The sequence below is a fragment of the Engraulis encrasicolus genome, chromosome 8 (genome assembly GCF_034702125.1).
Source record: "Engraulis encrasicolus isolate BLACKSEA-1 chromosome 8, IST_EnEncr_1.0, whole genome shotgun sequence".
Lineage (NCBI taxonomy): Eukaryota > Metazoa > Chordata > Actinopteri > Clupeiformes > Engraulidae > Engraulis > Engraulis encrasicolus.
In genome coordinates this window covers 54,216,642-54,240,923 of record NC_085864.1, presented here as the reverse complement: position 1 = coordinate 54,240,923, position 24,282 = coordinate 54,216,642, and the positions used below count along the sequence as shown (strand labels likewise).

The following is a 24,282-nucleotide window of genomic DNA, read 5'->3' as shown; positions in this document are numbered from 1 at the left end:
CAGAAGCAGTTGCACGCAGAGAAGAGGATCAATCCTGTGCAATGTATTTGGCACTGCACTGGACTGAAGCAGTCGAGCACAGAGAAGAGAGAAAATCAATCCAGTCTGACTAATGGCACTGCACCTAGATCACACAGCAGGAGACTGACAGAGTGCAGAGGCGAAGCAGAGGAGACGAAGAGAAGACCACACACACACACACACACACACACCCCGCGCACACACACACCCACACACACAAATGGATACACAAAGGACCAAGAGGGGAGAATAAAGGCTAATATAAGGAGATGGACAGTATGGAGAGATGTAGGGAGGGAGGGAGTGGAGGATAGATAGATAGATAGATAGATAGATAGATAGATAGATAGATAGATAGATAGATAGATAGACAGATAGACAGATAGATAGATAGATAGATAGATAGATAGATAGATAGATAGCAGAACCTGTACATTCATATTCATATCTCATTCACCGGGAAGACATGTTGCAGAAGGTAGGAGTGGACCTAAAGTGCATATAATAGACCAGAAGACATGTACAAGAAGGCAAGTAAATAGTAACGCAAGAACAAAAAAAAACAAAACCAAAAATAAACATACATTATGTCAGCTGTAATGTTCTCTGAGAGTAACAACAAAAGCGTTTTCATACATTTCTTTTAACAGTATTGCTTTAAAAAAAAAAAAAACAATAAAATCCACCAAGAGCATTTTTGTTTGACCCATTGGGACAAATCAAACGCTCCCCAGAGAACCCTCTGTTTGCCACTGTGGCGGAATCCCCTGAAGATTCTACAAGGAACTATTGGGGCTCTTCACAGAACCATTAGGTTCTACAGAGAGCTTTTAAGGCTCATAAGAGAACTTTCAGATTTTCCAGAACATTCCGACTGAAGGTTCTTTGAGGAAGTAAGGAGGAACATTTGAGGTTCTTCCCAGAACATTTAGCAGAGAGTTCATTCTTTCCTCTCGTTCCTGCGTTTAGGTTGTGCAAAGAACTTTAAAAGGTTCCTCAGAGAACTCAGACAGAGAGAACATTCCAGAACATTCCACCTGACGGTTCTTTGAGGAAGCTTGCCATTTGTACAGTGCAGAGGCCACGGCTTCCCTACTGCATACACTGGCCTGCCAAGCATGCATACACTGGAAGCTGCAGTTCCTATGAGAATAGCCATGCATTGCACACCGCTGTGGTACCATGTGAAAGTGGAGTTCACATACAGTGTTGCCAGATGTGTCTGACCAAATCCCGCCCAAAAGCTTCTCAAAAAACGCCAAAATGCGCTAAATTCCGCCCATATTCAACAAACTACATTGACTTCTATGGGCCCAAAACGGCTGAAAAAAAAAACGCCAAATGGCCAATTTTTCCTGATTTTTGCCCGCAGACACTCATCCTAAGTCGCCCCAATCTGGCAACACTGTTGACATATCTTTAGCATGTTTATTATGGTATGCAACATGCATACATACTATAATACTATGTAGGCAGAGTTTGGATTCTGTTATATGTTCTTTCTACTCTTTTCTTTTCTTTTCTGTTCTTTTCTTTTGGTTATTCAATGTGAGTCAATGTGTGTTATGATTGATTGCCCAGAAAAATCAGATAAATCTTGTGTACTGTAGGTCAAATGTAGGTGTAATTTTTCACCACCGACCGGATTGAAATGGGGTGGTCTGTGCGCGCAAGCATGCTGTGTCTTGCACAAGCACAGTGTTTAGGGTTAAGATTTCCAACCTATGGGCCGGGGCCCACTGGTGGACCCTGAAGGTATTCCAAGTGGGCCTTGAAATCATTTTCTTAATTGGGTCAGAGATGGGCCCCGAACATTTTTGACAATTTCGAGTGGGCCCCAAGTTGAAAAAGGTTGGGAACCCCTGGTTTAGGGTATAAGATTTCCGCATCCAGATATAAGCATGTGTACTACGCAGACAGCAGTGCAGTCCATGGGCAGACTTCCTTCTGCAATATGGCTGAAAGGCCCAAACACTGGCTGGAAAACACAGTGGATCTCTTGAGGGGGACACACGGCGTATTGCCACGACGACAGTTGTCACGACGCTGCACACGGTGTAGCCTATTGCCACATCAGTACAAGGCCATGATAGTACTGCCAACACGATACCATTATTGCTTTGTCTGGTCACATTCTCAACACCAAAGTAACGCCAAGCACAGATAACTCTTTGGATTAATTGACAATAAAAATAATAATCATAATAATAATAATGAAAAACGCTGCGTAACTGAGAGAAAATTGATAATTCCCTTTTTTCATCATTTCGAGCACATGGCTAGCAGTTACACCCTGGGAGCTTTGCCGAGTGCTTTGACATAGCAAACAACACGGTTACTTTCACAACACGGTTACTTTCACAACATGGTTACTTTCGCTGTTACTCGCGTCTGCATTGTTTACACATGATCACACTGACCGACAAAGTAAAGTCTACATTGATTAAAGTGCACAGAAGGACATCCTTCAAACACCGCGATGGTGCACTGCAGGTGTTTATGGAGGTCGTGAAAATGTGTGATTTATTATATATTTTCATTTGTTGCTTTCAACTGAGTGTTTCCAGTGAAAAGCATTTACTAGAGTGTTTCCTGAACCTTCATTTCAGGTTTATTTGAGACACGGAGCTACAAGTTTAAAACCAGGGTAAGGTTTGGCCAAGTTAGATTATCTCACTGAGGGATGAAGATAACAATTGTCTCCTTTTGGGTTTTTAGACTGGCTCATGACGTGATTTATTAATAATCTTGTCAAATAAATGTATTTTCCTCCGACACAGATGAGTATACTGTATTGAACACCCGTTTGCTGTTTGTCCACCCCCTAAACTTTCCTCACAAATAAAACTTCAGATGTATTTGCTCTGTACAAGGTTTGAATCTGTATCATTTCTTTGACATTATGGCAAATTGCAGGGTGACAATAATTGCTTATGATTCCTCCGATTCCTATTTTGAAAAACATTGTAATGGCATATTTACTAGGTTTGTAGGCGCATGGATGGTGCTTTTCTTTTAGTCCAGACAAGAAAACATGGATGAAGAGAAGAGGAGAGAGCAAGCAACTGTGGTGTGTGGACCGAATAGGGGTTTTAAAGGGCTGTGCAATATGCTAGTAGGCTAAGCTACATCAGGGGAACAAACAGATCGGAGAGCTAAGGCTGAGGACGTTGTAGACTGCTGCGTGTCACAAGAACAAATTAACATCATCAGCTTATAACTATGGACGAGGTGCAGCTGGGCGATAGCCTCACAGGACCTCTGACAAAAAAAACCTGGGCATTTCAAACTCAATCAAACGTTTTGCTTGTAAGCATTGGCATCCTTCATTCAGTGTCTACGGAAAAGTTATAGGCTCACAGTCCAATGACAACCTACACAGTACTGGTCACAGCTAGCCTGAGACTTGAGGTCAAGGACTTTAACATTCACATGTTGAATATATTACACAGGGGCCTCTCATATTCATATGTAACATTTGTATGTTCGTGGGCAATCTATGGCCAAACCGACTCCAAAGAGAGAGAGAGAACGTGGGAAAAGGGATAGATTACATCCTTTGAATTGGAGGGATTCTCTGGATAGCCTATAACTCCTTATGTGAATAGGAGGGAATCTAGGCCCTGACCAAAATATTCTTGAGTGGAGGAATATACATAGAGTATAGAAATATACAGTATAGCTTACTAACATCATACATGTGTAGTATATCGTTTAAAATCACCATGGATGTCATTTTTAGCAAGACAACAAAATACTCAAGTGTGACTTGATACTGTACTCTGACTCTGTTGTTGATTAATAACGTTGTTATTTGTTAATTGTTAATAAAGTAAACCTTACCACTTGCCACATTTGGCTAATCAAAACGCCACACATGAAGTAGTATTTTGTTTAACTTCCTTGTTGTTGATCGATTTAAAGACCAGGGGTGCATCCCAATATGTGTCCTTGACTCCTCCACTTGTGCTTGTCTCCTCGTCCCGCCTCCTGGCCCCTCCTCCGTGGAGAAAACGATAACGTTTCCCAGCTGTCAGCCTCGCCACAACAACTTTTGAGGGACTGTTTTTTATTCACCATCCCAATTGCAAATGAGAAAAAGACTTTACAATTGAGCTTTTGCAAGATATTGAAATATAATGCTGTTGTCAGTAATGTCATCATGACGAGAAGCAAGTGGAGGAGGCAAGTGGAGGAGGCAAGGTCACATATTGGGATGCACCCCAGCAGTCCACCTTGCTTCACTCGAGGATGTTTGGTCTCCACCCTCACCAAAGCTAAAACATGTCTGTTCAGTTCCTAAAACATCTTTCCAAAACCTGTCACATGTGTTTGAGAGCCTCAATGCTCAGTCGTCCTAATGTGGGTATTAACCACAAACAAGCTGAATCAAACCAGTAAAATAAAGATCGAAGTGAAATGCCAAAAATGTGGCACTGTTAGCATTTCGCTAGCTTGCCAGACCCATGTGTTCCAGAGCCTCAGCCATGTGTGAAAAGCTGCACTCTCGAGTGTGATTATTGTTGTGGGTAAGAATTATTACTTTTAGGCCGAAACGTCTGCCTGTCATGCTAACCCATTAAAATAAAATGCAATAATTAATCACATTCAAGAGTGCGTCTTTTCTACACACAAAGAAATGTACCCGCGAATCTGTTCGCTTACACGGAATTGAGCTCAATATCTGGAAAAAAAACACTCAACATCAATGGCCAGGGGCACATCTTAACTTTCCAAAATGGCCGACAAACAGTTAGCGTCGGTGTAAATGGGAGATTCAACAGTGTGCATATGGATGGTGGTGTTTCAGACTTGCTATAGAGGAGCTGGCTATGGAAGACTGATATACGTAGATATATTAAAAAGGAAAAGGATCGTGGACTTGTATAAGGTTGGTGTCGTTATGGTGCAGAATACATACAGTATGTCTATAGAAAATCATTCAACATGCTTAAATGCTCTTTTTTTTCGTCTTGTTAGGTTTTCAAAGCAGCGGTGGAAATGTTCATTCAATTTTTTTTGGAGGGAATGGGGATATTTTCAAGGGGATTGTCTATTTTTTTCTCATTCACCTCAGTCATTGCAACAAAGACAACCTCATTTGTATAGCTTGAATCATATATTTCTGAGCTCTGTTTTACACTCCATCATCCTATCGTCATATATATATTTTTTATCCCCCTTGTGTTGCAAAGGAAGGAATGCCCGCCAAAAAGCAGGAAGCAGGGAGCAAAAAAAGCATGTGCAGGCACCAGTGACGCATCTAAAGCAACATGGAGACGTCTGCTCTGAACTGGATTGATAAGCAAGCCCCACGTCTTCCTCCTGCGGTGAACAAGCCCTATATCTTCCCATGCTGGATTCTTCACAGGATTTTCTGTATTGTGTGTCACCCACCCATCACTATTATTATGATACAAATCTCTGTAGAGTTGTGCCTAGGAGAAAACAAAACGACAACCACTGAAAAAAGGTGGTTTCGTTTCTTTTTTTGCCTTCTTAATATTTGTTTTGGAATGCTTATGAGAGCGCACACAAATACTGTATGTGTGTGTGTGTGTTTAAAAATACATTATCAGGTTAATACGCATCTAAGAAACACTAAAATATCTAAAGGGTAAAATATCTCTCCCACAGCTGTGGCTAATGTGTACGGCTGAGGTGAGACGGGTCTGCGGCGTGCCAGTGAAAGTTTGGCCAGACCGTGGCAGTGTGTGTGTGGATGTTACAGTGCAGGTGAATAGGAGTGACAGCAGCTGTGGTTCCTTAAAGGGGTATGCCACTATTTTGGGGCTTAATACATGTCGCTTAGCATGTCGCTAAGCTAGTGAAGGTCAATGTATCCGTGTAGCATGCTACAGTGATCCATTGACTTTCACTAGCTTAGCTACATACTTCCTCTTTTAACTTGTCTTAACATGAAAAATAAGACACTTTACCACCTTTATAAACCCTGGCCAACGATTTTAACTGTATTAAGCCCCAAAATAGTGACATACTCCTTTAAAAGGCTGTCACAGTGTACAACACCCTACACCAATTATTTAAAAACATGTCTCTACAAACAAGATATACAGACTTACATTGTATGCAAGGTTATTTACGTATGTAAACCCATTCTACTCTCCATGTAAAATAAGAACGCATCAGCATCGTGTCTTTCATCAGTGCTGTGTCACCATGACAATGGGAGATTCCCAGATGGGGCTTTCACTATTTTACACTATTATGTTGTCTGTTCACTAGGGGATGTTGCCATGGGGATGCTTATAATCCAGCCCAACAAACGCTCCATAAATCCAGTCTCAAGCGCAATTCAAAGTAGTTACGATAAGAAAATGAATTAAAAAAAAAATATGTTTCAAACAATATATATAACATTTCCCCTTGTGGGTGAAGAGAGTAAAGCAGTCCATAGTTATATTTATCTGTCTGTACACACCTCCTCCCTCCTCTCTCTTCTTCCCCATTATATTTATATATGTGTATATACGTATTTGCATGTGTACATATATACACACAGTAATATGTCGACACACACATACATACACCCACCCACACACACACACTCGGCCACACTGGCACGTGGTACGAGGCGCCCTCTTCTCTTCTCCTCTCCTCTCCTCTCATGCTTTTGGCTTGGGCTTGTCCTCTGCTTTGGAGCTGTTCAGGCCATTCTCTGAGTTGTCGTTTGCTGTAGAGCTGACCAGGGGCTCCTTACTGCAGGACAAACACAGAAAAACACAAACAGAGATGAGGCCAGAGAACATCCCCAGAGATGAGGCCAGAGAATATCCCCAGAGAGGGGAGCATATTGATACAACTATACCTGGGGCCTATTATATTATATTATATTATATTATATTATATTATATTATATTATATTATATTATATTATATTATATTATATTATATACATCACCAGAGATGAGACCAGAGAACATTACCAGAGAAGAGGCCAGAGAATATCCTCAGAGAGGGGAGCATATTGATACAACTATACCTGGGGCATATTATATTATATTATATTATATTATATTATATTCTATTCTATTCTATTATGTTATATTATGTTATATTATATTATATCATATTATATACATCACCAGAGATGAGACCATAGAACATCACCAGAGATGAGGCCAGAGAATATCCTCAGAGAGGGGAGCATATTTATACTACTATACCTGGGGCCTATACCAAGGGCCTTTCCCATTACTAATCTCCACCCCTACCCATATGCCTTCCTCTTGCCCCTCACGCTTTCAAACAAAGCCGCAAGGTGTAGGGCTTGAAACGCAACCCCTATGGATTGGGATGCCCCTTCAACAATCACAGAATGACACTCACAGCTGTCACTAATACCATGCATTAGGTTGACGTCAATAGCGATTTTTTTTCATGTGCGTTTCACAGAGAAAAGGGCCATCACACATTAGGACAATGTTAAACTTAGTACAATGGAATAATTATTACACTTTAAAAGCGACAATTGCGGCAAAAGTACTTAATCTAAAAGTACTTAATCTGGATGCCGCGGTTTGCCGCCCATTTTTAAATGCAATCGCAATGCATTCAGGGAAATCTGTCGAAGCACTCCGTCCGTGGAGTGAAGTGTCGGAAAATCTCTGCGCGGAGGGGATGAAAGCCCTTCGCCGAACTCCTACCCATCTGTCTGAACGTGAATCGGGATACCACTACGCCTACACGTGGACGAGCAAAACGGAGGAAAAGGGGATCGGCATAGAGCTAAGGGGTGTTATGGGATTCACCCTAAGAAGCTGGTAAACCTGGGGTGCATTTAGCAACTACAGTAGTTACCAATGAAAAATTGCATTGCAACCAACAACGTAGCTGACATAATTAGCAACTGCGCTTTCCAGAAATGCACCCCAGGTTAAGTTAACAGGACAAACACAGAAAAGCACAAACACCAGAGATGAGACCATGGGCCTATCCGGTACATGTATTTTTTGTTTATAAACAAAAGTTTAGAGTTGTGTTATTTTCTTAAAACCAGCCCTTGGAGAGTATTCCAGAACAAGTGATAAACCTGGCTTGTACAAAACTCCGAATTGAATGAATTGAAAGTCAAAGTAATGCCATAATACGAACACATGGTGGTGTAATTACCTTGAATTTCTTTGAATTGAATCTACACCACCCATTGACCCCTTTAGAGTTGGTAAACAGATATGACGTAATTTGGCTGCGTGCGCATCGTTAGCCCAGAATCGGCCATGCACCGTTCACTTGTACAGAAACCCGACAGGTGTTTTCTCCGAAATAAGATAACGGATGGTCACGCTAACTTCAGATATGCAGTGGGCACGACAGACACAGGCATTCCTGACGATGTCATCAGTCCAGTCAGTAGTTTAATGTCTTGTACCAACAAACATTTCCTATGCTTCTGGAACAGCCTCTTCCCTCAAAATAGCATAACAAGTGTACTTTTTGGAATCTCTATTTTTTATCAATGTACACGCTTCAGAACGGCAGTTTTTCTCTCTTTAGTGTTTGCACTGTCTGTTCGTGTTTCGTCAGTTTTACAGCCACCCTACTCCCTATTTTACCCATGCCTGCAGTTCACCTAGTGGCCGTTGTCGAGAGAGCGCAGCCCATTCTTTCTGAACAGAGTCTGCACTCCACCGTTGGCAGCCTAGAGTGAAGTACCACCCAGAAGAGTGGAGTCTCTCGTAATACCCTTAAAACATCTCTGGTGTGCTTGAGTCAACGATGCACACACATTCATGAGGACGTTGATGCTGAACGGGTCAATTGAGAGTACATAGAACAGGGCCTATTCACTATTACTGTAGCCTCTTACTGCAGATGGGGTCGCCGGCAGGCCCACTGTTGTAAGTAGCCTCTAAGTGCAGATGGGGTCGACGGCGGGCCTATTCGCTATTACTGTAGCTTTTTACTGCAGATTGGGGACGCCGGCGGGCCTATTCACTATTACTGTAGCCTCTTACTGCAGATGGGGTCGCTGGCGGGCCTATTCACTATTACTGTAGCCTCTTAGTGTAGATGGGGACGCCGGCGGGCCTATTCACTATCACTGTAGCCTCTTTCTGCAGATGAGGTGGCCGGCGGGCCTATTCACTATTACTGTAGCCTCTTACTGCAAATGGGGTCGCTGGCGGGCCTATTCACTATTACTGTAGCCTCTTACTGCAGATGGGGTCGCCGGCAGGCCCACTGTTGTAAGTAGCCTCTTAGTGCAGATGGGGTCGACGGCGGGCCTATTCGCTATTACTGTAGCTTCTTACTGCAGATTGGGGACGCCAGCGGGCCTATTCACTATCACTGTAGCCTCTTTCTGCAGATGGGGTCGCCGGCAGGCCTATTCACTATTACTGTAGCCTCTTAGTGTAGATGGGGACGCTGGCAGGCCTATTCACTATTACTGTAGCCTCTTACTGCAGATGGGGTCGCTGGCGGGCCTATTCACTATTTGCTAGGCCAGTGCTGTAATGAAAAGAAGGACGCCAGGCTCACGTATTAGCTGATTCACCACTACCTCAAGGTTAACTTAAAGGGCTATGCCACTACCTCAAGGTTAACTTAGGGACTGTTCGTAATTTACCGGGGGGGGGAGGGCTGGTGCGTAGGGGGGGAGGGCCATGATGAAAAAAAATGAGGTGGAGGGGAGGGCCATGGCAAAAAAAATCGGAGTTAGGGGGAGGGCCAAGGGGAAAAACGAATTTATTTTATTTTATTTTTCATATATTATTTTAAATAATAATAAAGAAATGCTCTGAAACACATCGCTTTGCGATGCAAGGTCCGGGTGCATACTTTAGCACTGTGTATCTGTAGAACTATCAGGTGCAGCTACTGTAGATTGCCCGCGCTGACTCTCTTTCACTGTAGGATTAGTGCTACGGAGGAACATGCATCATAGAAAATGACCGTGAGCAAATATCAAACTAGCTGAGGTGAACTATAGGCCTATGGGCTAAACAGTTTGGGAAGTTTTGACAACGAATTGGATGGGCATTTCCAGAGGAATTTTGGAGAGGTGTTGTGTTGTAGTCAACTGGTGGTCACAGCCTCTGGTAAGTCATGATTTTATATAATGGCACCGCCGTGTGCTTTACATCTGTGTTCAATGGTCGCATAGCACCGCCGAGAGAGACGTTTGTTTTGTTTAGCTTGTGGTGTCAAGGTATTAATAAAAGTGGTATTAACAGCGATATGTTGGCTTGGGCATGCATCAACACGGTCTTAAACCCATTGGAGGAGCTAACTTGTTGTGAAGAGAAGTCTCATCACTTTGGTGATCAAAAACGGACCAACTAAGTAAGGAATTAGGTGAATTTAAAGTGCGACGGAAGAAGGGAATGTCACCAAAATTGTGCATCGTGTCAGGTAAGAAGTGACTTTTGTTTCTTGCGGTGGAGATTGGATTCGTAGTAGCACATTGGTAGGCTAGGTCTTGCCTATTGCTGGTGAAGTCTATCTTAGCCTCGGAGTTGGCTATGGGGTGAATCTATAGCACAGCCGATGGTGTGCGTGGCTTGTCTATCATAACTGTTGCCAAAATTGAATTGCCGCGGTGTGAAATGGCTGTGCTATTGTTAGATGTTTTGGACTTTTGTATTGGTGGCGATTTGTTTCTTTTGCCTCTTGCTGCTGATTTGACCACCGTTTAGCGGCACCTTTTAGTGCATCTTAAATATGGCCAACGTCAAATGCAAACTAAAGGTGGCTTTCACACTCTCCCTGTATCAATAGCCAGCAATGGCACCAGCTGCTTTGGCGCTTAACCTACTTCTCTCACCGATCACAGCACAAACTCTTTGGCCGTCAGAGTGTAGCCTAATCACATTCGGGAAGCAGTAGGCCTATGCCTGTCTGTGTGTGCGTGCTTTTGTGCGCGGGCGGGGAGACAAGGCAGGGGTCCTGATCGTATGCATCTTGAGATACACAGTCGCAATTGCAAGAAAATCTAAATTGTTTGAAAGCCCGGTCACCTCTCACAAGTGCATCGCATAGCCTAGTCATGCATTTCTTCTAATTTCACACATTATAGACTGCCCATGGAGAAGAGAGAGATTTGCTCTTGAACGTTGAACACGCCCTCACCTCCACATAGGTGCGCGTTTCCCTTCCATAAGAACTTAATAATTTTGAAGTGAAATGTTAAACAAAAAAGGTAAAATCTAGTCATCCTTGGTTAGGCTACATAAAACATGAAGAAGTTAGTCAGATGGGATTCGCCATTCTTCATCCTAAAACTTGATTAGAATGCAGGAAATTGCATCTAAAAAAAAAACATTTTTTTGGGGAGAGGACTCCCAGACCCTTCGCTGACTACAGCACCCCCTGGTCAAAATGAGTTCCTGCGTCCCTGCAATTTGTCTTGGTGACAGTGGAGTTAAAAGGCATCCCATGCAGCCGCAGAGGTAGATTCTAGCGGCTTCTCATAGGTATCCACTGATATCGATAGCACATAATAGTGCAGACAACCGCCCTTGATGTAGGCTACTCTGACTGTTGTCATGATGGTTGTTCATCTACCAATTTTACATATTACATTTTTGTACCTGTAGGGGGAGGGCCATGGGAAAACAAAATTGAAGTGGGGGGAGGGCCATGGGGAAAAAAATTGAGGTGGAGGGGGGGGCCATGATTTTTTTTTTTGACCGGACTTCCAGCGCACCAGCCCTCCCCCCCGGTAAATAACGTACAGTCCCTTAAAGGGCTATGCCACTACCTCAAGGTTAACATACAAGACCACTTCAGTCAATTTCAACATGCAGTTGTAGTGCTCACACTACCATGGACTTGTCAGTACCTGAGGGTTTTTTTTCCTTCTTCAGCCTTTTCCAAGATCTTGGTCATTGTAATGGGGTCAGCACTTTGCTTACATATTTAAAAAAAAAAAGTTTTTTATTTATTCCCAACAACATCTGAAAGGTTATACAACATCAGCAGACAACTAGCAAACAGTGGTACCTTTTGGGAAAATAATTGGAGTAGGCCTATGTTATTTTTTTTTTAAATGTATTCAAACGCTGCCCCCATTAGAATAGCTCATATCTCGGAAAGGGCTTAGCCGAAAAATGTGGCATCACCGGGTACTGACAAGTCAAGGGTAGCGTGAGCAATACAACAGCCTATTGAAATTGACTGAACTGGTCCTTTAACCAAGGTTGCCAGATGAGGCTGATGTTTTCCAGCCCAAAAAATGCTCAAAACCCGCCTAGAAGCAAAAAATCCTGCCCAATTCTATTGATGTCTATGGCAAAAATTGGGTGGGTTTTTCTGCTAAATGCCATTTTTACCCGCACATGGCCATCCTAAGCAGCCCAATTGAGCGGGAAACAGCCCAATCTGGCAACACTGCCTTTAACCTGCATTACTACTTCTCCAGGTTCTTGGCATAATCCCCAGACATGAAATCATGTCATCATGCCATGTTCAAGATGACTGTGTGCTCCATCGTTTAATTTGGATGTCTGCAATTAAAATCATACCTGATCTTTCAGTCAAATGTCAACCTCCACACGCATTTATGAACACACACACACACACACACACACACACACCACACACACACACACACACACACACACACACAAAACAAACACTTACTTCTTGTCCAGGACAAAGCGGGTGACAAGCGATTTGATGGCCATGACCAAAACAAGGACTCCAATGACGGCTCCCACCACAGACATGATGATGGTGGTGATGGTGTTGTCCACCACCCGCACTGGAGGGGGCAGCGCAGCGCCAAGAGAAGGCAAAGAAAGAAGGAGAGAAGGAAAAGGAAAAGAAACCAATGCAGCGAGGCTGTTAGTCTCCCGTCTCACCATACTGTACGTACAAAACACTGGGTTCTTTCATTACATTACATTACTGTACATTAGGATTTAGCAGACGCCTTTGTTCAGAGCGACTTACAAAGAGCGATTTAAACAAGAACAGGGTAAGACACTTTCCGATATCCTAATTGGCCTTGTGATGATATAATTGACGACAGAAGCTTAATTGAATATCTCGTTCAATTGAAAGGTCATTTTCTTGCCAGCGGGATTTGCAAGTGGGATATTGAATGTGGAAAAATACCCCAAAAGTTGTTGTGGCTAGGTTGACAGGGGGGTGGTTAGCAAAGTCCTTCGTACGAGCAACTCAACTCTCTCGACAGCGACGCTTGGCTAAATCCAAGGGAATAGTAAGACGGTCTTAACCCTAAAGCGACCGACTGGGGTCATTTATGAAAAACTTGTCCTTCTAGGAGTTTGTCAATACATATGTTGTGCATGTTGTCAATGATTTTTGTGAGATTTGGACCATCTATATGGGATTTATAATCAAAACACCTCTGGGGTCATTTATGACCCCGAGAGGATCCATGAGATACTCAACATTATAATGTCCATTGTTGTTGTAATTTTCAAACTCTAGTTTTTGTATTTTGTGTCTTGGGGCAGGCCATGGTCAGCAGACCTAAAATATTCTTAATATAAACATTTATAGTATTAAAATGTAATATATTATATCAGTGGTGTAGTCTACTTTTCTATGGTGGGTATACTGTATATTTGAGCATTTTTTGAAGTGGGTATACTGTATATATTTGTGCTATTGACAACAATGGATCAATCAATTTTAAGTGGGTATACTGAAATCCCTGAAATTTAGAAGTGGGTATACTCCGTATACCCGCGTTCTACGTAGACTACACCACTGTATTATATAAATAAATAGGCCACCCCTGTGATAGCCAATGAAGCATATTGTGAGGGCACCCAAGTAGCATTTCCTCTGTTATTGCTCCATATTTGTTGATATCATGGCACAGTGGTCCTAGACACATGATGAGAATATGAAATGGAAGTCATCCTGATGAACAAAGAGGGAGGAAACAAGTCATCAGTGATGAAATCAATGGCGTTTTTAGAATTGTCTAACTGTTTAACCCATTTTTTCCTAAGCCCTTTTTGGGAAAAGGGGCCCTCTGCCTATTACATCCGAAATACAAAGTATATCAGACTCCGAAGCACATACAAAGATGAAATGAGTTACATTCAAAAGCTTGGTCCCTCGTTTTGCCTTAGAATGTGTTCATTCAGCTGTAACTTACCCACGTTTTTAATAAAACAGGTCAAATCTCAAGAACCTCAGTGCAGCGTATATGTGTCTCAAAGGACACAATGGGTTAAATGACACTCAAGATTTGATTTTACTTCAGGGTGACCTTCAGGGTCTTTTTCACCAGGGTGACCCTCTGATGTAGACGGAAGTCATACCGCCGAAACATGTCAGGTAAAAGATGCAAATTTTATACATGTCTGAAGTAAAAGAAAATCTTATGTGTCACTTATGTGTAGGCTTGTTGGCGTGTTGTACGTACCTTCGTCCACCACCACTAGGGTGAGTGTGGCGCTGTGGTTGCGGTTCTTCTCCTTGGGGTTCTTGCCAAAGCAGGTGTACTCTCCTGCGTCGTCAAACACCCCACTGCCTGGCCTTCCACCGCTTGCTTACCTTGCACTATGTACTGTATTGCTACAGTCTTATTGCACTTTTCAATGTTTATTTGTATGCGTAATTCCCTGTTTTTTATGACCCCTCTTGTTTTCTTGGTTTTTTTTATTTATTTGTCTTAGCTATTTGTATTTGTGTTGTTAAATTTGTGAGCAAACCAAAAGACATTCCTAGCCATTCCTGTATGCTATACTGTTGATATGGCTACAATAAACTTGAACTTGAACTTCAACTTGTACGTACTTTCGTCCACCACCACTAGGGTGACCGTGGCGCTGTGGTTGCGGTTCTTCTCCTTGGGGTTCTTGCCAAAGCAGGTGTACTCCCCGGCGTCCTCAAATGTGATGTTCATCAGGACGATGGAGATGTTGTTGTTGGTCTTGGTGTTGCCCACAAACTCCACGCGCTCCGACCATTCTGGGTACATATGGATTCGCGCATCTTTACCCTCCATTGGGATCAGGCCCCGAATCATGTACTGTGGAGTGCAGACATTACATTATATTACATTATTATAATACAAATTACATTACATTACATTATATTATACAAAAGTTAGATCCGGTCAATCTATTTTGTGGTATCTGATTGGATGAGACGCGTTCTACTGGCATTCTATGCGTCGGCAAGGAGGTAGACATCATCCCCGGAGACAAAAGAGGACTCATCACACCTAATAATCACTCCGCTGTGGATAAAATGTAACCAGAGCCGCGCATTTTGAACTCGCCATCATTCTATGTCATAGTCTACTGCGGAGAAAGTGAATGTAACCAGGGCCGCGTAGTTTGAACTCGCCATCATTCTATTCCATTGTTCTATGCTGGACTAAGTTGGGCGCACGCACACCCGCATGACAGAGACGCGTAGCCTATCCTAGCAGTTGGTAGCTGGATTCTGGCAGAGAGGAAAGAAGTTATTTGATTCTAGTGCAGTTGTCTGGGCAGTTGGCACACCTCTGCGGCCGCTATTTCGTGGTCTTTTGAAGTGAAAGTGAAAGCCCATTGGGAAACTCCAACTCCCATTGTCATTGTGACACAGCACTCCACAGCACACAACGAAATTGCATTTATGCCTCACCCGTGCAAGGGGGCAGCCCTCAGTGGCGCCCCATGGGGAGCAGTGCAGTGGGACGGTACCATGCTCAGGGTACCTCAGTCATGGAGGAGGATGGGGGAGAGCACTGGTTGATTACTCCCCCCACCAACCTGGCGGGTCGGGAGTCGAACCGGCAACCTCTGGGATGCAAGTCTGACGCCCTAACCGCTCACCCATGACTGCCCATTGCTTTTGAAGGCAATCCAACATATAGCCTATTTTAAATATTCATACACGTAAGATAGTTTCAAACGGGAGGTATGTGGGACAACGGACACTTTTTGACACAGAGACAGCAAGGATATGTCAGTCTCCTGCAGTGTAAGAAGTGAGAACCGCTATAATCGGATCTCATTTGCGCTGCGGGAGAGGGAAGGGAATAGATGCCTTTCAAAAAATATCAGCAACAAGTTTTCCGTCCACCACATGCAAATTAATGATTAATTAATTAGTAGACTAGAAAGTGGGCATCTGGAAGCAAGATACCGGGTGCCATGCAATTAAAAACGATGGCCGCTTGGAACTGGAATGAGTTGCCTTTTAGTTTGCAGGGGAAGAAAGGAGTCACCGGAGCATCTTCAGATGTGGAAAATAACTTGTTTTATTGGGCAAGATTGACTCTGAAGAAGACGTGTGAACGTTGAAACGTTAGTCTTGGCGCTTGCCCAATAAAACAAGTTATTTTCCACATCTGAAGATGCTCCGGTGACTCCTTTCTTCCCCTGCATATACCAAGTCCTTTCCCGAGACACACCAGATTGTGAAGTGCAGGAGCGCGGAGGATATCTCTCTTTGCCTTTTAGTTTATTGGGAGGGAAAACACGAACCCCTTCCTCGGGTTTGCACACACATCAGACGTTTGGCTGAGAAAGTGTTTCAGCAGCAAAGTTGTAGCCTTCAGCAGTAGCCTAAAGCAGACACCAGGGTATCATAGGCCAGTGTTTCCCAACCAGGGGTACGTGTACCACTAGGGGTACGCGAGCACACTGCTGGGGATACTTGGAAAAATGAAATTTTATCAAATGCATGGAACATAGTAATAGCATAATGTAATGTAGTGTAACATAGTCACATTGGGATAGAGAAAGTGATATAGAACATGAGTTACAGGGTACTCATGGCACAAAGAAAAGGCTTAGGGGGTACTCGAGACAAAAAAGGCTGGGAAACACTGTCATAGGCGTACAAGGGATTGATTTGTGTTGTTGTGTTGTGTGAGAACAGCGCTCGGATCTCATGCGGGACAGGAGAGGGAAAGGGGGGGGGTGTCTCTACGCAGCTAATAACAATGTTTAATAACAGTGTGCGGTCCACAAAAATGCAAAAACCTGGCTTACAAAAGTAGGCATCTAACTACAAATATTGCAGTTGCACAGTGTTCACATCTATCTTGCATCATTTTAGTAAGCAAAGCCCAGTCGCAGTCCACACAGAAATGCGCATCACACAGTTTCAAGGAACTTTGCGCGCTGGCACTGCCAGCTCGTCATTGCATAGCAACCATACAATCAATTCGGAACTACTTAGCTTAGCGGAGCAGGTAAACAACTAATGATGAAGGTAACTAATAAACATTCATTCGAAAATGCATTCTGGTATTTTTGTTGGTAACTGAATTATTGTATAAAAACAATATGACCCTTGTGGTCGGGATGATGTTGACGGATATCCTCCCTGAAGGCTTTGGCTTCGGGCCTATGTCCGAACCACACCAGGGAGGATATCCGTCAACATCATCCCTCCCACTCGGGTCATATTGCTTAAATCCATATTACATTGCATTGTATTACATTGTCAGGGCCGTAAAGTATACCCCCGTGAGGCAGGGGGGCCCATGCGAGGCTGGGGGCCCACATTGGCCCCTTGACATGAAGAAATGGGCCCCCTCCACATGATATTAGGCCCTCTTTTTTCGTTCCGGGGCCCATTCTTGGTAGTTTGCAGAGGGGCCTGAAGTACTTGCGTTACGCCAGTGTACATTATAATACACATTACATTATATTACATTACACATTACATTATGTGTGTGTGTGTGTGTGTGTGTGTGTGTGTGTGTGTGTGTGTGTGTGTGTGTGTGTGTGTGTGTGTGTGTGTGTGTGTGTGTGTGTGTGATAGTAGTTCTGTAGGTGCTGCCCCTTACATCAGTCTTGTTATAGGCCCAGTTGAACTCCAGGTGTGTGTGTGTGTGTGTGTGTGTGTGTGTGTGTGTGTGTGTGTGTGTGTGTCTTTGTGTGTGTGTGTGTGTGTGTGTGTGTGTGTGTGTGTGTGTGTGTGTGTGTGTGTGTGTGTGTGTGTGTGTGTGTGTGTGTGTGTGTGTGTGTGTGTGTGTGTGTGTGCTGCCCCTTACGTCAGTCTTGTTGTAGGCCCAGTTGAACTCCAGGGGGCGTATTGCAGAAAACTTCCTATCTTCAGTCGTCCTATCTTAACTTTTGACTTGAGATAAGATTTTTTCCAGTTTGGTATTACAGAAACAAATCCTAACTTCATTTAGGATTCTTATCTTATCTTTGGAAATCCTATCTTATCTTGAGTTAGGAATCCTAAAGTAGCGATATAAAATCTACGATCTACTTTTTATGTCTGTTACCTGACAACAAATGCACCGCTACCTAGCAACAGTAGTGCGACGCAAGCTAGAATGCACAGATTTGACTGCTGCTGCATCTCGCGGTCTGCGTGATACTAAACCAGAGAGGAAGAGGACGTAAATATTTCGCTAAACTTTTTAAGCTCATTACTTTTAAATAACGCACTTATTAGTGACGTTCCACCGAACGGATTTATAATACAGCAACATCTGTGAGGACGAAATTAGGTCATTCTCGCTGCCTGCAACCTCAAGTTGACCAAATGCATTGTGGTTTCAGTCCCAATAAAGTGCTTCCCATTTTCCATATTTTCATCCCAATGCTTTGTTTTTCCAAGCGAATGCACGCAAAACAGTTAAGACGTAATTTCATGAAATGTCTTTGTATGACCAGCGCATGTAGGCCTATATAAATAAATGACAATTAGCCGACTTGGCTTGACCCATGGTCGGCTGTCAATTAAGGAAGTTGATATCGGACTTCAAATTAAAGTAGGCTATATTTATCATCAAATCTTCACTTCACACATCGTTTGGGTCAGTCAATATAGCCTAATTTAATTAACATTTCATCCGTTCACAATTGCGTTGTTTTCCCGGATAGACTTCACTGTTAGCTCTGGCTGAAACAGCAAGCTGAGCGTGGGTAGCCTAAATGGTGATGAACACCAGCAAAATTTTGGCTAACAAATCAATGGATAACTGGAATTAGGACAGCTGGGTGGCTGTCCTAAAGTTAGGACCAATTATTTAGGATTTTTCGAAGTTAGGATGCTTCTATAATACCCCTTTCTTAACTTGAGATAGGATGCGCAAACCAACTTAGGAAATGCTGTTCTGTAATACGCTTTTCCTAAATTCGGTCCTTAAGTGTCGTTGCCGCGGTAACTAGACAGATAAGATAAGATTATCAAGATAGGAAGTTTCTGTAATACGCCCCCAGGTGTGTGTGTGTGTGTGTGTGTGTGTGTGTGTGTGTGTTCCCTTACGTCAGTCTTGTTGTAGGCCCAGTTGAACTCCAGGTGTGTGTGTGTGTGTGTGTGTGTGTGTGTGTGTGTGTGTGTGTGTGTGTGTGTGTGTGTGTGTGTGTGTGTGTGTGTGTGTGTTCCCTTACGTCAGTCTTGTTATAGGCCCAGTTGAACTCCAGGTGTGTGTGTGTGTGTGTGTGTGTGTGTGTGTGTGTGTGTGTGTGTGTGTGTGTGTGTGTGTGTGTGTGTGTGTGTGTGTGTGTGTTCCCTTACGTCAGTCTTGTTGTAGGCCCAGTTGAACTCCAGGTGTGTGTGTGTGTGTGTGTGTGTGTGTGTGTGTGTGTGTGTGTGTGTGTGTGTGTGTGTGTGTGTGTGTGTGTGTGTGTGTGTGTGTCCTTACGTCAGTCTTGTTATAGGCCCAGTTGAACTCCAGGTGTGTGTGTGTGTGTGTGTGTGTGTGTGTGTGTGTGTGTGTGTGTGTGTGTGTGTGTGTGTGTGTGTGTGTGTGTGTTCCCTTACGTCAGTCTTGTTGTAGGCCCAGTTGAACTCCAGGTGTGTGTGTGTGTGTGTGTGTGTGTGTGTGTGTGTGTGTGTGTGTGTGTGTGTGTGTGTGTGTGTGTGTGTGTCCTTACGTCAGTCTTGTTATAGGCCCAGTTTACTCCAGGTGTGTGTGTGTGTGTGTGTGTGTGTGTGTGTGTTTGTGTGTGTGTGTGTGTTCCCTCTTACGTCAGTCTTGTTATAGGCCCAGTTGAACTCCAGGTGTGTGTGTGTGTGTGTGTGTGTGTGTGTGTGTGTGTGTGTGTGTGTGTGTGTGTGTGTGTGTGTGTGTGTGTGTGTCCTTACGTCAGTCTTGTTATAGGCCCAGTTGAACTCCAGGTGTGTGTGTGTGTGTGTGTGTGTGTGTGTGTGTGTGTGTGTGTGTGTGTGTGTGTGTCCTTACGTCAGTCTTGTTATAGGCCCAGTTGAACTCCAGGTTGAAGATTCCGATGCAGCTGGCGTAGGTGCAGGGCAGCAGGACGGAGCTCCCGTTCATCGCCTCGATGGTCGTCACCTTGCCGACCGACATCTCCAGCGCCTGAGCCCCCCAAACACCTGGAGGCACAAGAGGTCAAAGGTCAGATGGCACTATGTGTTCCATTCATTAATAGAGGTTAAAGGTCAGATGGCACTATGTGTTCCATTCATTAATAGAGGTTAAAGGTCAGATGGCACTATGTGTTCCATTCCATTCATAGATGACACTATACGTACAAAAAGGTTGGATATATAATAAGAGGAATCGAAACATGCCCACTCAATGCAAAAGCGTGTGCTCAAAATTTGGTCTCCTAAGGGGGCGTTGTCCCTCCTCCTTCTTCTCTTTTCGTGGTGTTTGCACAAGACGTGCGTTACAGCCATCTACAGCGCTAAGGGAACTCCATTCATTCTCAACCTCAAGACTCCAAAGGTCTGCGAATCAAAGGTCTCCTAAAGGGGCGTTCACCCAACGTAAAGTGGATACCGGAAAAGAACCCGCCTGCTTTATCTCACTCTCATATACGATTCTCTGATATGTATGTTACATTCCATTCATTAAAGGAACAGTCCACCCTTTTTGATTTTTCACATATTTGCAGTATTTCCAAGCATTATTCATGAAAGTGTGTATCATTTTCTTCTCAGATTTTTCAGTACTTAGAGTTATTCTATCAGAATTATTAGCATAGCTTAGCATAATCACTGGAAGTGAATGGAGGCATTAGCATCAAGCCACAAATGATCACAGGACAGGATTAAATGCCTGTTTTGCACTCTGGTGAATTTTACATTCATTTTAAAGTAGTTTACAAGTACATTTGATGATGTTTTGTTTGCTCCCATAGACTTGCATTGCTTCGCTTAATTTGGCTATAATATAACTAGGCAATGGAAACACATAGACTAAAATTATATGCACATTCGTGAATAAAGCTGGGAAATACTGCAAATATGTGAAAATCAAAAAAGGGTGGACTGTTCCTGTAATATACAATAGAAGTCACCTTGCACAACAAGTCACGCATAGACATTATACTCTCCATAGGAATACAAACACACAGACAGACAAACGGATACACAGAAAAACATGCTCACTGCAATACCTGGTCCAACACTTTCTGGTGTATGATTCACGGCTACATGACGCTATTCCAACATGCTGCTATTCCGACATTGATGTCTATTGTCGGAATAGCTGCACGTTTCCCACCGAGATAGATATGCCATTTCTGGGGTTTGTGTTACGTTGCTAAGCTTTTATCAGTTTAGGGAGAGTACATGCAGTTACCCTAACCCTAACCCTAACCCTACGCCATGTCTTTCGCCCGAAATTACCGTATGTGTTATTGTTGCCGACTGTCAATGAAAAAAATAAGGGACACTTCATTGAGGTGGGGGGTCTGGTGGTCCTCCCCCAGAGAGTTTTGCATTTCTTAGATATAATTTCCTGCATTTTAATGTCCCATGTCTCGTTTCAGCTTGATACGGAACCCGTACTTTTATCTCAAAATTCTGAAAAACAATTCAGCATTTCAAGGGGCTTGTTGGGGTTCAGAGCCTTGCTGTCCAAGGGCCGCATCTGGCCCCCGGGCCACCATTTCAATAGCTCTGGGCAGGGCCGGCCCTTGGCATAGGCAGTATAGGCAAATGCTAAGGGCGCCACTCCAGTAGGGGGCGCCGCACCAGGTAATCAGGGATGGAAAAAAAATCTAACGAATCTAATCTAATCTAATTGTAGGAGTCTAATACATTCATCACAATGAACAGAATTGAAGTAAACCAACATTAAAAACAACAAAACAACTGCAAACAACCCAATGTGTTGAGCAGGACCAGGGTGGCAGCAAACTGAAAAAATGAGCGCATAGGGGGGCGCTGAACTCATGCTGGCCTAGGGCAGCAAATCGACAAGGGCAGGCCCTGGTTCTGGGCAACAGGCTACAGGCAAGGGCAAGGGCCCTGGGCATGTGCCTAGTTTGCTTGCCCGGTTGAGACAACCCTGGGCACTATCTCCTGCTATTCTGGCAACCGGTATGCCAGAGGCCTGTTGTTTACATAACGTGTGCGTTTGCGTCGTGTGTGTGTGTGTGTGTGTGTGTGTGTGTGTGTGTGTGTGTCTCTGTGTGTGTGTGTGTGTGTGTGTGTGTGTGTGTGTGTGTGTGTGTGTCTGTGTGTCTGCGCGTGTGTGTCTGTGCGTGCCAGAGACCTATTGTTTACATAACGTGTGCGTTTGCGTCGTATGTGTGTGTGTGTCTGTGTGTGTGTGTCTGTATCTGTGTGTGTCTGTGTGTTACAGGGACCTGTTGTTTCCATAACGTGTGCGTTTGCGTCATTTGTGTGTGTGTGTGTGTGTGTGTGTGTGTGTGCCAGGGACCTGTTGTTTCCATAATGTGTGTGTGTGTGTTTGTGCGCGTGTTCATGGGCATGTATGTGTGTGTGTGCGCGCGTGTTCATAGGCGTTTGTGTGTGTGTGTGCTTGTGCGTGTTCGTGTGCGTGTGCGCGCGCGCGTGTGTGTGTGCATGTCCGTGTGTGTGCATATCCGTGTCCGTGTGTGTGTGTGTGCCAGGAACCTGTTGTTTCCTCCCTACACTTACTGCTGACATCCCAGACACCAGTGGGCACCTTCTGTGTGTGTGCGTGTGCATGTGTGTGTGTGTGTGTGCTTGTGCATGTCTGTGTGTGTGTGTAGCGCGTGTGTGAGTGTGTGAGTGTGTGTGTGTGTATGTGTGTGTGTGCATGTGTACATGCGTGAGTGTGTGAGAGTACATGCATGTGTGTGTGTGTGTGTGTGCTTGTGCATGTGTGTGTGTGTGTGCTTGTGTGTGTGTGTGTGTGTGTGTGTGTGTGTGTGTGTGTGTGTGTGTGTGTGTGTGTGTGTGTGTGTGTGTGCGTGTGTACATGCGTGAGCATATGAGAGTAGGTGTAAGTTTCGTGTGTGTGTGTAAGTTTCATGTGTGTGTGTGTGTGTGTGTGTGTGCGTGTGTACATGTGTGAGCATGTGAGAGTACATGCGTGTGTGTGTGTGTGTGTGTGTGTGTGTGTGTGTGTGTGTGTGTGTGTGTGTGTGTGTGTGTGTGTGTGTGTGTGTGTGTGTGTGTGTGTGTGTGTGTGTGCAATCCTAGTGATGATGCCATCCTTTGTACAAGGACTCAAATTATGACACAGAGAAGACAGTAGCACAAAACCATACACAAGACTTTGCAGTAGCACAGATATGGAAAAACTCTCTTTGTACATTACATTACATTACATTGCATTTGGCAGACGCTTTATAACCAAAGCGACTTTCAAAAGAGGACATAATCAAGCCAACATCACAAGCAAATACAAAGTGCACAGGAGATATACAGAACAACAAGTGCAGTTGCAAAGAGGGGTTAGTTGTTTTTTTTTTGTTTTGTTTTTTTTGTTTAAATATAAAGAGTAAATAACGAGTACACACACACACAAACACACACTCACAAACTAAACTAAACTAAACTAAACTAAACATCATGTCAGGAGTCTGCCCTGGGGCAAGGCCAGTTCAAGCATTAGTCTAGTAGATTCTCTCGAAGGAGAAATGTCTTTAGTTGTTTCTTGAAAGCTGCAAGAGATGTGCTCAGTCTTGCTGCCTCTGGGAGACTGTTCCACCACTTGGGTACCACAACGGAGAACAATCTTGACTGGGAGTACCTAGAGCGACTGGATGGCAGAGCCAGACGGCTTGTGCTGGATGAGCGCAGTTCTCTTCCAGTAACATAAGGCGTTAGTAGGTCCTTCAGATAAGCTGGGGCCGTTCCTGTGATGGTTTTGTAGGCGAGGGTCAATGCCTTGTGCTTGATCCGGGCATTATGTTACATTAGTACAGGGGTCCCCAATCTTTTCCAACTTGGGGCCCACTTGAAATTTTCACAAAGGTTCGGGGCCCACCTCTGACCCAATAAACAATAAACCACACATAAATCAACAGCAACACACACAAATGTATGATATTCATTTGTAGAAAATTATTTCTAGGCCCACTTGGAATACCTTCAGGGCCCACCAGTGGGCCCCGGCCCACAGTTTGAGAATCACTACATTAGTAGATTATGTTACATTTACAA

General features: G+C 43.8%; 1 protein-coding gene across 1 annotated transcript in view; it reads right to left on the bottom strand.

Moving 5' to 3' along the window:
• Positions 1-462: 462 nt before the first annotated feature.
• LOC134454725 (sodium channel subunit beta-4-like) overlaps positions 463-24,282 on the bottom strand; it is a 73,711-nt gene continuing 49,891 nt past the window's right edge. The window contains exons 2-5 of the mRNA XM_063205882.1: positions 20,117-20,268; positions 14,767-15,001; positions 12,628-12,748; positions 463-6,741 (exon numbers count right to left, since the gene is read on the bottom strand). Of these exons, the coding sequence (XP_063061952.1) occupies positions 6,648-6,741; positions 12,628-12,748; positions 14,767-15,001; positions 20,117-20,268 (602 nt within the window). The 3' untranslated portion in view covers positions 463-6,647. The remainder of the gene's footprint in view (positions 6,742-12,627; positions 12,749-14,766; positions 15,002-20,116; positions 20,269-24,282) is intronic.